Source organism: Pteropus medius, unplaced genomic scaffold, assembly GCF_902729225.1.
Source record: "Pteropus medius unplaced genomic scaffold, Ma_sr-lr_union100, whole genome shotgun sequence".
NCBI classification, from domain to species: domain Eukaryota; kingdom Metazoa; phylum Chordata; class Mammalia; order Chiroptera; family Pteropodidae; genus Pteropus; species Pteropus medius.
The window spans coordinates 3,056,876-3,070,789 of record NW_024340699.1 but is presented as its reverse complement, the minus strand read 5'-3'; the positions used below and the strand labels follow the sequence as shown (position 1 = coordinate 3,070,789).

Below are 13,914 nucleotides of genomic sequence, written 5' to 3'. Positions count from 1 at the left end.
CTTACTTAGATTATTCTGAAAAACTTTTAACTGATATTCTTTATGCCCTTCTTGTATGGTTTCCCTCTTTCCCCCACACTGCTACCAACGAAATTATCCTAAACATAATTTGTCTCTATATCTTTCTTCTTAAAGCTGGTCAATGGCCCCACATTGCCTACAACTTTAAGTTCAAAATTCCCATTGAGTCTGTGGCCATGCCACCCTGAATGTGCCCGATCTCGTCTGATCTCAGAAGCTAAGCAGGGTCAGGCCTGGTTGGTATTTGGATGGGAGACCACCTAGGAATACCAGGTGCTGTAGGCGTAAAAAAAAAAAGATATTCCCATTGGGCTCTGTATATAAGGCTCTCTATTATGTAGCCCTTACTTAATTTTCACTCTCCTCGCCATTCTTCCCATCATATCCTCTGCTGCACCCACATTGACTTCATTGAAATTCTTTTGAGGAGCTGTATGCTTTCACCCCACAAAGACTCCTTTATACAAAAACCTACCACTAGTGCTCTTAGGTCTACCATCACTTTTGACCTGCCATCCTTGGTTACCTAGGCGACTCCTATTCTTTCTTCAGTACTCAGCTCCAGTGTCCATTTCTTGATCTCATCCCTACTGCATCACAAGGCTAAACTAGGGTTTTCTCCATATGCTCAACTTTCACCCTACACACATGTCTAACCTAGCAGCATTTAGTTCACATTTCTAGCCTCCCCACTGATAAATATAAACATAAAAATGTAATTAAAGAAGGTTCTAAAATGATTAATGTTTATTGCAAATTAAGATTTATGCATGTCTCCAGGGCCTGTTACAGAGCTGATATATAAGTGCCCAGTATATATTTTATAGCACATATGAATGAGGAAAAAAGTACAATGAGAGGAGCAAGGAAATGAGAACATTATTACTCTAACTCTCATTTTTTCTTTCAGGAATTACAACTGTCCTAACAATGACCACCATCAACACCCACCTCCGGGAGACGCTCCCTAAAATCCCCTATGTGAAGGCCATTGACATGTACCTGATGGGGTGCTTTGTCTTTGTTTTCATGGCCCTTCTGGAATATGCGTTGGTCAACTACATCTTCTTTGGGAGAGGACCCCAGCGCCAAAAGAAAGCAGCTGAGAAGGCTGCCAGTGCCAACAGCGAGAAGATGCGCCTCGATGTCAACAAGGTAAACCCATAGGGCAAGCCCTCCTTTCTCCTTAAACTCATGGAAGAATGCCAGCAATATAGGTTAAAGGCCTTGTTTTACAAATGAGGAAACCAAGTCCCAAGGAAGACAATGGGCATTTTTCCCCAATCACAAAGCTATTTCGTGATGGAGGCACAGGTATAGCCCAAACTCAGGGCACAACATTTGGACGCCCTTAACCGTAGTGGTAGGGTTGCCCAAGTCATCATCATCTGAGAACTATCTTTGTGACTTCTTCCATATATGAGTAAAATGTGTAATGTTATTAATATTTATTTAAATTTACTCATTTTATTTAATTTTATTTAAAAAGGAAATTTTATATCATAAATCGTTATTACTTACTAAAAGATAATCTTAAGTTTAAACGAATAAAAATGAAGTTACGTTATTAAACTCTAGGTTATACTAGATGAAGGCTCTGGGCCTGAGCTCTGCCTTCTCTTTGATTTAAAAGGGAGATAAGCAAGTACAGAGATGTGAGTAACACTGAGACGTTTTCCTTGAAATCATCAGAAGTATAGAAAGAGATATGGACGGGGAGAAAAGAATCATTTTCTCCTTAAGTGACAGATAATTACTTAATGCCTTCCACGGGTACCACTTGAAAGCACTGAACCATCTGCCTACAGGAGGCTACTCTCTTGTTTAGGTCAGGCATAGTCAAGAAATGATTCTCACACAGTTGTTAACCCGGTTCATTCTTAAAGGAAATAGCTTTCACCTTTGGGTGCCCGATTGAATGGCTGGAAGAGAATTAAAAAATACTGAAGCCTGAGTTTCTTCCCCAGAAACTCTGATTAGATTGTCAAGGGGTATATCTAGGGTCATAGTGATGGAACTAGGAAATAGTAATACTTTTAAACTATCTAGAATTATGTCAATAATTATTAAATTGACATTTTAAGCATACCAATAATTATTTAATTGACATTTTAATATTTCTAATGTCAATTTAATTTTATTTAATTAATTTTATTTAATTTAATTCCAAGGATAGAACTCCATAAATAAAGTCTACCACTGAGTCTTATTTGGATTAAATCCAGTGAAAGTTTCTGACTCACTAATGTTTTACACAGATCCATAGGTCTGATATTCGATTTTAAACTATTCTGTAGTTAAAGGCATTTCTTTCCTGGGAGATGTTATTTGTAATCAGGCAAATTTTAAGTATGGCCCTTGAAACCCAATGAACCACAGGTCTGGAAATTGTCAATTTCTTTGCAATTCCTGAGGTTTCACTTACTGAAAACTCTCAATAGATTCCAAAGTAGCATCATGGCTCTCCCAGGCTGTCAAGTGAGAGAACGCTATTTAAATTTAAACCCGTTTTATGATTGTCCTGACACAGTAGCCTTAGTAAAGGAAAGAAAATGAATAAATAAAACTATCTCATAGGGCTGTGATTTAAAATGAGTCTGAATCAGTTGCCTAATGCAAAGCTGACTTAATATTCCAACTTTTTACATTTTAATCTACCTTAGTTTTTCATACCAATTTGCATTTAAATGATAAATTTAAGACCCAGAGGGTAGTAATTTTATAGCAAACTGAACCTGGAGAACTTCAGATAGTTTTAAATTCAGTGTACTGAGATGGAGGTAGAGAATGGTCCACGTAGTAGGTACCCCACAGTGATGAAAAAGCTCATCCTCTTGGTTGCAGTTGGACCCACAATTCAGAGCATAGAATATGAGAGAACAGAAAAGATATCTCGAGTTTTTCTAATACAGTGGTCTTTAAAACAAAGGCAAATTTGCCCCCAGGGGATCTATGACAATGTTTATAGACATTTTAGGTTTTCAGACTTGGGAGAGGAGATTGCTACTGGTTGGTATCTGTTGAGTAGAGGCCAGGGATGCTGCTGCACGTCCTACAGTGCATTAGACAGCCTCCCCATAACAGAATGTTACCCATCCTGGAATGTTATTATCAGTGAACTAAAGAACCCCTGCTCCAGTCCAGTTTCCCAGTTTCAAACGTTAGAAACTGAGGTATGGAAACAATGTCCTCTTCTTAAAACTCTATAAGACAAGTGGTTTCTCCACTGTCTTTGATCAGCAAGCATATCATCAAGACATCGGGAGTTATGACTTGGCACAGTGTTACTGAAGAAATGCTTTGGAGTCAATCAGGTAGAAGATTTACCCTCCACTTAATAGTTTCGTGACTATAGGCCAAAAAAAAAAAAAAAAAAATCAGCCTCGCTGACCTTCAGTTTCCTCATCTGTCAAATAGGGTTAATTCCTCTCTCATAAGTTTTTGTGAAGATTATTTGTGATAATGTATAGAGAGTAACATAGTCTCCAGTACATGATAAGCACTCGGTAAGTGGTAAACACTAATAAAATGTTAAATTATTATAAACAGTAGACATCATTACTTTATAAAGTAAAATTTGCAGTCTCCAGACCTATTGGCGATGCTTGCTTGTACATTTTACATGTATAGCATGTAGGATGCACCCCCACCTCTAAGAGAGAAAGAATTATCTACAGAGGAGTGTTTCCGGTCATAAGTTTTAAAGTCGAAGCAGGAAAATCATTTATCAAGAGATATTAGCTGTAAAATTTATAGCAAATGAACTACTTCAAAATTTACCAATTATTTTCTAGACCAAAACACTTACAGCTCTCTTGATTAGATTAAAACAAAAAGGTGACCATCTGACATTTCAGACTCCCCTGGTTTCTTTTTTTAACCCAGCAGGAAAGTTTAGGGGAGACCCACATTGGGCTCTGATTGATTGCACAGTCTTCTCTTTTGTGTCAGCATCATGAATAATGCCACTTTATTATTATTATTTTTTTTTTATCGAAAATGTCCCTTTTCAATTGTAATTCTAATTTTTTTTCCCCCGAAGATTGGGCACATATAATCAACTAAGTATTGTTGGCTGCTCTGGAAAAATCAGTCAGTAGAATAAGGATTGACCTTTTCATCTTTCTTTTGATGGTTTCCTAGAAATGGAAGCAGCAAGTCACATCATCTAAAGTGATTTTTATGCTGTGATCTGTCTTGAGGTCAGGGAGGGATGAAAATGGGAAGGCTAGCCAGGCGGGAGCCCACGTTGCTTCCACAGCATACTTTCATATTTTTCTGATGTCTTCTCTGTATTAGTTTCCTGTAAGTTTTTAACAAGAGCATCCGCCACTTTTAAAACAGTTTTTATCCTGTCATTTAACTGATGCAAAAACTAAGACTCTTAAGGAAAGCGAAATATCCAAGGTTACATAGCAAAGTTATCAGAATTTCTGAGATTCGAGCTGGGTTTTCCAATCCTTATCCAGTATGCAATCCACTATACTAGCAAGTGAAAAAATAATATAAAATTAAAAAGCTGATTCTACATTAGTTTATATATTCACTTCATCTGAAACACCTACCTGTCTACACATGAGAGTTCCTGGCTAACAAGCAGTGTCACTTTCACAGTTGTCTTCATGTGATAAATTAAGTTGTAAAATACTAAGATTTTTAAAATAAACCTCAAACTAATAAGAGTTATACTGAATTTTTTCCCCTCAATTGTCTTCTAGAGTAGTTCAAAAAATATATAACCTCTATTCTAGTGTTAGGGGAGTCTTTCCTATTATCCTTTGCATTCTTCTATTTGTATGTATGTATGTGTGTGCTTCCTTGTGAAATTTCCTTTTTGATCATTTCACCCAGTATTCTTGCTCATCTCTTCAAGTTTTCAACTGTTTTTTTTTAATTTAAGCTCTATATTGTTTTCTTTCTGCCAATATCTAAATGAATACACATTTGACAATTTAATTACTTTTGCCTTTCTACCACATTGGTTCTTGCATATATGAAATTCCTCTAATATCTTTAATACTGAGAGACCCACACCACCAGTTTCCCCAAAAATGCTGCACCAAAAAGATCTCCATTTGAGGGCATTCTTCATGCTGCATTTATGAGTGTTGTGTCTGTATTGTGTCCAATGTGCCTAATCTTTGGTTATGCAAAGCCACTACAGTCTTATAAGTCTATTTATTTCTAGTGCTTGGAATTAGGGGTTTTTTAAATAATACATTTAAAAGATACAACTAATTAAAAGTCCTATTGTCTGTGATCATCGGTCTTTCTAAAGACCAATAGCATTTATCTATATCCAGTTTACTTTAACCACCAATCCTGATCTAGTGGCATCAGTCGACTTAATTAGCACGTTCTCTACTTTGTCTTCCAGATTTTTTATAAAGATATTAAACAAAATGGGACCCAATATCGATCCTTGTGGGACCCAACTGGAAACTTCTCCCCAACTAGACGGACTACCAATTACGATTTCTCTCTGTATACGGTTAGATAGCCAGTTTTTAATCCGTTTATTTGTATTTTTGTTTGAGCCAATTTGTTTAGCTGTTCCCTTTAAAATAATGTATGGGATCTTCGCAGATAACCTATGGCTTGTACCCACAGACTTGGGGATAAGTTAAATGTGTTTGTGAGACCTTAATGGGGTTTTCACAGGTTTATTTTTTTAAATATAGCTATAATGAACCTGAGCTTCCATGTTGCATTCAGTCATTATGGTTGTGCTAGAGAAAGAAGCCAAGGGAATCATATGTTGAAATTCTCTTTCATTAGTATTGAGAGGATAGAGTGTCATTACATACTCTGGCATTCCTTAGTTTTCTTGTTGTGTTTCTTTCGTTTAGTGGAATTGGTGGAAAATTGTTCTTTCTTTCTATTGGTTGGCTCAGAATTAGGGAACCTCTTTCTTGTCCTGGATTATTAATTTATGTGTAGGAATGTTATGTTTGCATCAAGTCCTTGTTGCTTAATTGTTATTTTACAAATAAGTATTATCCTGGCAGGCCCAACACTGTTGTATTGATAGATAAGAGACAATAATTGAGATTGTCACATGTCAAAACTCTTGATGTAAATGAACTTTTCAAAAGAAAGCCTATTTTTGGCTAATATTTTGCATTTAGTTTCTGAATTCTTGTGTTTGCAATTCTTAATCGGCAAACTGTCATTTGTATTGCCCTCCATATTGCAGGATGATGATAATGTTGATGATGATAATTGTCACCATTACACTTTATCATCCACTACTTGTCCAACTTCAGAGTTTTTTAAATTTCTGTTTCTTGATGAGGCAGTGAATGATATTAAATTCTTGTGTATCTTATGAGGACTTGATGCCAGCTGAGCTATAAATATTGTATCTTCCACGTATCCTGTTCTTCCTTAATTTTATTGTTCTAACCCCAATTCTTTGATACCTCATTGTTATTCCCCATGGGGTATGGGACAAGTATGATTAACCTATTAAATTGCTACTTAGTTTTGGTACTTTAATTTTCTTTTTAACTTTATCATGTTACTTATAGTAATAGAGTTCGATAAATGGTACTAAGGAGATTCTAGGAGAAGAGATGTTTGAGACTTTGTTAGTCACCGTTTTAGTCCTAATCCGCTAAACATCTAGTCTCTACTGTCTCTTCTCTCAGGCCGTCTCATTTGTGTTGTTGCTGCTGTGTCTTCTTTTTAATTCTAGCTACTCTTTTGTATATTAAAGTAGACTGATTTGATTGGGCAATATTCTGGGTAGAATGCTAATCATTTAGAAGAAAACACGGTTGAAAGTTGGAGTATGGATATATAATGAAAACAGTTGATGAACGTCGTATTTTTCAGAACTAGAATTAAGATATGCTACATGCTTGGTCTAATGATTGGGTAGAGTTACATGAAAATTCAGGAAAACTCTCAGATCATGATGATATTTTAAAGAAAAATTGCCTCTGGCATTAAATTTTTCAGTTCATGGCTTGAATGAGTTAATGACACTCTCTAATGCCATGTTAAAGAGACTTCTCAGTGATTTACATTGAAACATGAATCTTAATGTCTTCTGTTTTTATACATTTCTTTGTTGAGTATGTCTTTATTCTGTCCCTCGAGTTCTCTTTTAGGTTCATATTTAAAGTATGAAATAATGCCTTGTATTCAAAAGTTTGAATGAACTGTTAAACCTGTAGCATTTAAAAACATTAAGATGTGTGTGACAGCCCTCAGAGGCAGTAGGATCCACTGGGGAGATGGTGCCTTTTAGAATAAGACTAACTGGGCTTATATTCAGGCATGATCTTTTATAAGCTGTGCAATGTTAGACATGTTTAACCTTACTATACTTAAAATTCCTCAACTTCAAAATGAAACAACAACCTCTGCCTCGTAGATCTACTGAGAGGATTAAATGAGATAATTGTGCTAAGGACCTTGTAAGGTATCAAAGAACACTCAGTAAAATAGTTGCCATTATTCTGTGCCTTTCCCAGTTTTTCTCTTTTTTAGCTCTATTACTATTTTTTTGATTATAAAACTAATTCATGATAATTCTTTAAAAAAATGTACAAAAGGCAATGAAAACCATCTAAATTCCTACACTCTGATATAATCATTGTTAACATTGCCTTTTATTCAGTTAGTGACATACTTTTACATAATTATGCTCTACTATTGTATATACTGCTTTTGTCCACTTACCTTTTGTATACTTAAGTAGTAGATCTGAATATTTTATTGAATTTTTGTACCATAATTTATCTAACAAGCACCTATTGTTAGATATTTGCAATGTTTCTAAGTGGTTTTCCATTATAAACTACTCTAAAATAAGCATCCCATCACCGACGTGTTTGTACACTATGGACTTATAACCTGTTTCCTAAAATTGAATTTCTGGGTCAAAAATTATGTACTTTTAAAATGGTAATACATATTGCCAAGTTGTTCCCTAGAAAAATTCTGCTATAGCTTACATACTGTAGCAGTACCATATGAGAGTGTGGTAAAACACACACACACACACACACACACACACACACACACACACACACATCACCTAACCCTTAAAAAAACAAAGAAACATGAAAGTCATATCTGTGTGCAATTGTGAAAAGGGTCAGAGTAGTAGAGATTGAAGTCTCTAAAAACCCATGTACAATTTTTCTCCTCTCTTTTCAAAAGACATAGAGAATAAAACAACAGCAGAAAGATCAAAGAAAAACAATAAATACCCAACTCAGACGGAGGCTCTACAGAGAGGCAGAGATGCATAAATAGGGCCAATATTGATATAAGCAGAATCCAGAGAAATATACTCAAGTTGTATTTGAGCAATGGGAAAACCCTATAAAAAGGTTCAATTCAAAATTAATCATCTAAACAAAGAAACAGCACAGCAACTGTGCAGGAAAATTACCAGTGAGTATGTGAGTATGTGTGTGAGTATGTATACCTCACTATACCTACCATACTCATGCACGTATAAGCCACACACAAACACATCTTACTTTGCCTAATTCCTCATACATTGCTTAAACAGAATAACCCAATAGTTACATATAAATAGCACATGTTCATTTCTAATAATTAGTACTGTCAGAAAGAAGGAGTGAGGGAGGGAAGGAATGGTCTGAACTGAACAGTAACTGCTCTTCCCTGGGAGCAGTCAAGTCCTTGTTATGTAGCTTTCTTATTGATATTGTCACCAGAGATCCAAGATTCCAGTGACACAGTTAGACAAAGAGACCTCTAATGTTATTTTCCAAGCTTGCACTGTTTATGGCCCCCTGCAGATACATGTCCCCATGTAAAAATTACTAACAATTTTCTAATTCAGTTCAGTAGATTCAAACTCAGGAGACTCAAGATTCAAGTCTCAATTCTGACATTTAACAAGCCATATTTGTAACATCAGAAAAGTCAATCTGTCTCGTAAATTTACGATGTGATCTCCAAGAAATAATCCATCTTAGAAATCATGTAGTTTTAGAATGTTTATTCAGTCTTTCTTCCTGAAATTTGCTAATTATATAGCCTCATTTCCATGTCACTAACAATTTTAGGAAGGAAGACTGAAATTTGTTATAAACCTACTATTATTTATTCTACTATAAGCAATTGCTTATGAATTTAAAATTTATAGACACTTGCACTGTGATTAAAAACCATTTTAACAAATTTAATTTCGGAAAAACGAAAAAAGTCTATAGAGAAAAGTATAAAAAACCATTTTCTGGGTCAGGAACAACTAAAAATACTTTGTATACAACTCCTGTGCTAAAAATAACTCATCTAAAAAGATATACTTCTTACATAGGATAATAGAGAAGAGAAATTAAATAGTAAACTGTAAAGTAAGTAGTAAATAACCAAGCAGGCAGGCCCATTACACTAATAATGCCGTGCCCTGATGTAGTACTTAAAGTTTGTCATTGTGCTTTCTGTGATACCTCATTTAATTATCTTGAAAATCACTAGATACAAGAGGGTACTTTTGGGGATTCCTTCTTTTTACTCTCCTTTAGTTCTGTCTGGACTAATAATAAAGTTTATGTAAGACTACAGTAATAGAAAAAGAATTTAATACGTGCACATGGCACAATCACAATATGATTCTCACTCAGATCATAAAATGAAACTCAAAGAAATGATTGAACCAGGCACATTTTTATACTTTTTAGACAAATAATACATTTCTGAAGAAATTGACAGGACAGAGAAAGTTAGTGCTCATAAGAAAGGAGTCTAAGAAAGGTTTGGGTATCCCTTAGAGATAAACCTGAACAAAGTTTGGGCTTACATAGTAAACTAGTGAAGGTGGCACAAGGCTTGTTTATACAGGCATTTCTAATCTGGATTCTTTTAACTCTTGTGATAAGGTAGTGCCTCTGCCCTCAAGAGCAGGGAGAGCACCTGTTACATGGGAGATTCATCTCCTGCTTTTAGGAGGATAGAGAGGTCAGGGTTTTCTTCTTACATGGGCCATTTCTCAAGTAACTTTAATTCAAAATAATCAATATGCCATGGTAGGATATTTGGTGGTGGCCTGTCTTGGGACCCAACAGTAGATATAATCTTCATTTTATAGATAAGAAAATGGAACAGACACCTAGGAAGCCATCCGTGAAACACATTCCCAGGAGCAGTGCCCTCTGCCTGCTATGTTCTCTTCCACTACACAGTCAGTTTCTCTCTGAGTCCCTTCTGATTCAGTGAACCTGGCCATGTCCTTTCCGGCAAGGAGGCAGAAACTTAGTCAAGGAATTAAATTTTGAAGATGTATTTATTCTGTCAGTACCCAGGTCACCACTAAACAAAACTTAGTAAACAACAGAAAAAGTTTATAGGCCATACTTTGTGGTTTTCAAAGCACTGCAGTAATAATACTTCGTCTCTTTGGTTGCTCAATTCCATTCTAGCATTTGAAATACAGCACCACTAACACATGCTACCATGTGGTTACATCCATCCTAGGGGTCAAACCCAGTTTGTAGTGCACTGCTAACATAGTCTTCCAGGAGAAACATGGACTGATTTTCAATTTTAAAACAAAGATCCACCTTTTAAAGTTTCTGAAATTAGTATAATACTTACATATACCATAAGTATTTAATTTCTTTTCTTCTTTATGAATACCTGTCAATGAATTGATGGTGTATTTTGCAGTTGATAAAAATCAAATTCAAGGAAATGTAGTTAATAGCCCTAGTATCGCAAGTACAGTGATTACTGAGAAAACTCTGCAAAGATTCTGAACTTTTGAAAAATATAAAGTGAGAAAGGAAACTGTGTTCCATGGGCAGTTGTGGGAATCAAAGACTGGCATTAAATTTTTATTTGCCATCTTTCCATTAATATTAAATTATTTTGTAAAACAACAAGTACGGTACCTCCAGCAACCTTTTGTTCCTAAAGAAATTAGGAATTTTTTATGGCCTCTGCAGAAAAGAGGTTTGCACGATTGCTTGATGCTCATTTCATTTTGGCAAAGGGCACCTAGGGAGACATAACAAAAATGGACCCTGACATAATTTTGAAATCTCTCTCAGCAATAAACAAGCTGTCTCTTTGCCTCTCAATACCTTCTAGCTTCTGCTACAAAAAATTTCTGGAAGCTGGACTGGCTTCAAGGGCACCATAGCAGGCTTCTTCCACTGAGAACACCTGCTGTTCCCCCCACAGGGGAGTAAGCATCTCTGAGTCAGTCCTGAAGGTCAAGCCTGCTAACCCCAGCTGCCACCCTGAGAGTTACTGGCCCCCAGCTTCCACCCCTGAGACTTACTGCAATTATTAGCCCTCAACAGTGAATACTGCTTCGTGGAGCATTGAGCATTTCCTCATCTGGGGATCAGATTCTTTAGTTGAGCAGTTGAGAATGTTGGCCCCCTGAAGCCAAAGACATGGGCTGTTTCTGTGAGTCTTTCATCTACACTGTGCTCCCCTCATCATAGCCACACAGGATGACATTAGACTTCTCTCACAAGGGACACACATTTGGAGGGAATATCACCAGTGGGTTCATCATGAAGCAAGCATTTATCAAATTATTACTCCTGGAGAATAGCACCATGGTTAAGAGCACAGACAGACGTAGCTCAATCAATCCTACTTGATTTTGGATTTGAGACAACCCTGTTTTCAAGCCCCATAACTGTCACTTACTAGCTAAGCGAGCATGGGAAATGCTCTCTGAGCCTCAGTTTCCTCATTTGACAAGTGGGGCATACAGTTCCACTTGCAAAAGATGATTTTAAGAATTGTGGGAGACAGTACATGGAAAGTACTTGTCAGGTAGTAAGCGTTAGATAAATGGTGACTGTGAAGTTGATGTCTACTATGGAAGGATCAGAAGGACAGAACTCTTACTTTTTCTGTTTCTTAAGATTTCTAAATTCAGAAGCACCGTCTCTCAGTCTGATGGAATAATTCACTGTCCCTGTGATATTCTTTAAATAGGATGAGATAATCAGAATGAATAGTGTATGGTACAAATGATAGGTGCTGCTGAGTTTCGGAGGAAGGAGATGTTACTTTCACATTCATGTTTAGGAAAAGCTTCAGAGTAAAAGGTACATTCCATCTCAGAAAAGGGAGCAAGGAGCTCTTCCGCCCAGCCAGGATGTGCATGGCCATGATAGAACAATAGTATTTTAACCCTCACAAGAACGTTAAAGAATCCTCTCACTGAATAAATGAAGAAACCAATACCCAGAGCTGGGGCGAGGGGGGAACGACTAGTCCAAGGACACACAGCGATTTCATAACGAAGACCCCAGTGTGGGGCACAGCCTGCCCGTTGTGCAGCGTGACCCCGTTCCTCGACTTGACAGTACATAAGGACTTGACCAGCATCTTTCCTCAACCCCTTGCATTGTTCTAACAATGCTCTCTGAGAAATGTTGGCAGTAAGCAGGCAGCCATTCCGGAGCAGTGGGAAAGGTTCCATCCCTGCTCCTGTCCACTGTGTGATATCAAGCAAGTCGCTCCCCCTGTCTGAACTACCAAAATCTTTTAAAGGCTAACGTTTGCCAAGAATTTACAAGCTCCCTACTTGGATATACATCTTACCATCCGGTGCCCCATAGCAGTGACCTGTAGGGCCTCATCTTCAGACCACAGGCCCGTACTCAAAGAAATGCAGATCCCTAGCCCCATCTCTGGGTTTATTGAACCAGAATTTCTGATGACCTAAGAATTTAAATTTTAGCAAATTCTCCAAGTGATTCTGATGTTTAGGAAAGGTCGAAGGTTGCTAATTTACTAGGTACTCTTAGAATCCTCTAAAATTTTACTAACAACTAAAGCTGAAGCCCAGAGAGAAGTGACATATTCAGTTACACAGCTAGTAAGTGGCAAACCTGGAGTTTGCACCCAGGTTTTGTTTTGGGGTTTGTTTGTTTGTTCGTTTTGAGAGTTTTCAATATTTGACACAGAGTCTAGCTGATATTATATTCAACAGAGTATCAGATTGGCAGTTGGGTTTGATCTTCTTTCCTATCTTCCTAAATTCATAGTTTTCTTCTTTTCCTAACTCAGCCTACAGCCTATCTTTTGTAAAGTGCAGTCACTTTCCTCATCTGCCATCATCTGCAGATCTCAGAGCTGAGGGTCATTTGGTGTTAAAATGGAACGGACAGATGTTTGACAAGGCTATGTCAGATTAACAGCAGTTCTCCTAACAAGAGTTGGGCTGTGAGAGGGGATGGTGCATTTGGCATATTCTCACTCGGGTAATTCACCGTGTAATTGTCTAAATGCACAGAAGCCATCAGACCACAGCTGCAGAAGGGATCCCTGGCTGAGGTGGCTTTTATCATTCCCTTTCCAGCTCAGTCTCCCCCTGAGGATTTAGTTGGTACCTTGGTTGTGATTCATTCAGCATTCCAAAAGGGGAGCACAAAAAACATTGCCAATTCACTCCTCCACTCCTTTACTGTATAGAAGATGAAGACTTTGTTTAGCACACTTAGAGAGATACCCAACGTTCTTAAAAAAATACATTAAAAAAAATTCTGCAGTCATTGACTTTTAGAACATTAAAGGATCTAAGAGATTATTTAAATCAGTGTTTCTCCATCTTTGCTGTGCATTAAAGCTACCTAGATACCTTGTTAAAGTGCAGATCCTTATTCTGTGGGTCTAGGGTGAGACTTGAGATTCTACATTTCTAACAAACTTCCTGGTGATGCCAAAGCTGCTGATCTGTGGACCACAGTGAACAGCAAGAACCTTACTCAGGGAACATAAACTAATTGCACCTTAAATTCTAACCCTGAGCAGCTAGTGGTTGCTGTCTTGATAACTGTACTGAGGGTTGTGCAGTCGACTCAGACTAGTCGGTCAATTCTCAGTGCATATCACAGGCTTAAGAACAGGAACCTTCTCCTCAAAGAATTATCTTTT

The 13,914-nt window shown here is 37.1% G+C and overlaps 1 protein-coding gene and 1 pseudogene across 2 annotated transcripts in view; both read left to right on the top strand.

Moving 5' to 3' along the window:
• Positions 1-13,914, top strand: part of GABRB2 (gamma-aminobutyric acid type A receptor subunit beta2) — a 208,477-nt gene that overhangs the window by 171,928 nt on the left and 22,635 nt on the right. The window contains exons 9-10 of one of the 2 annotated variants that reach the window (XM_039877230.1): positions 932-1,176; positions 5,399-5,512. In XM_039877230.1, the coding sequence (XP_039733164.1) occupies positions 932-1,176; positions 5,399-5,512 (359 nt within the window). The remainder of the gene's footprint in view (positions 1-931; positions 1,177-5,398; positions 5,513-13,914) is intronic. The other variant, XM_039877236.1, reaches the window with a different exon arrangement.
• LOC120617235 (uncharacterized) lies at positions 188-306 on the top strand (annotated as a pseudogene).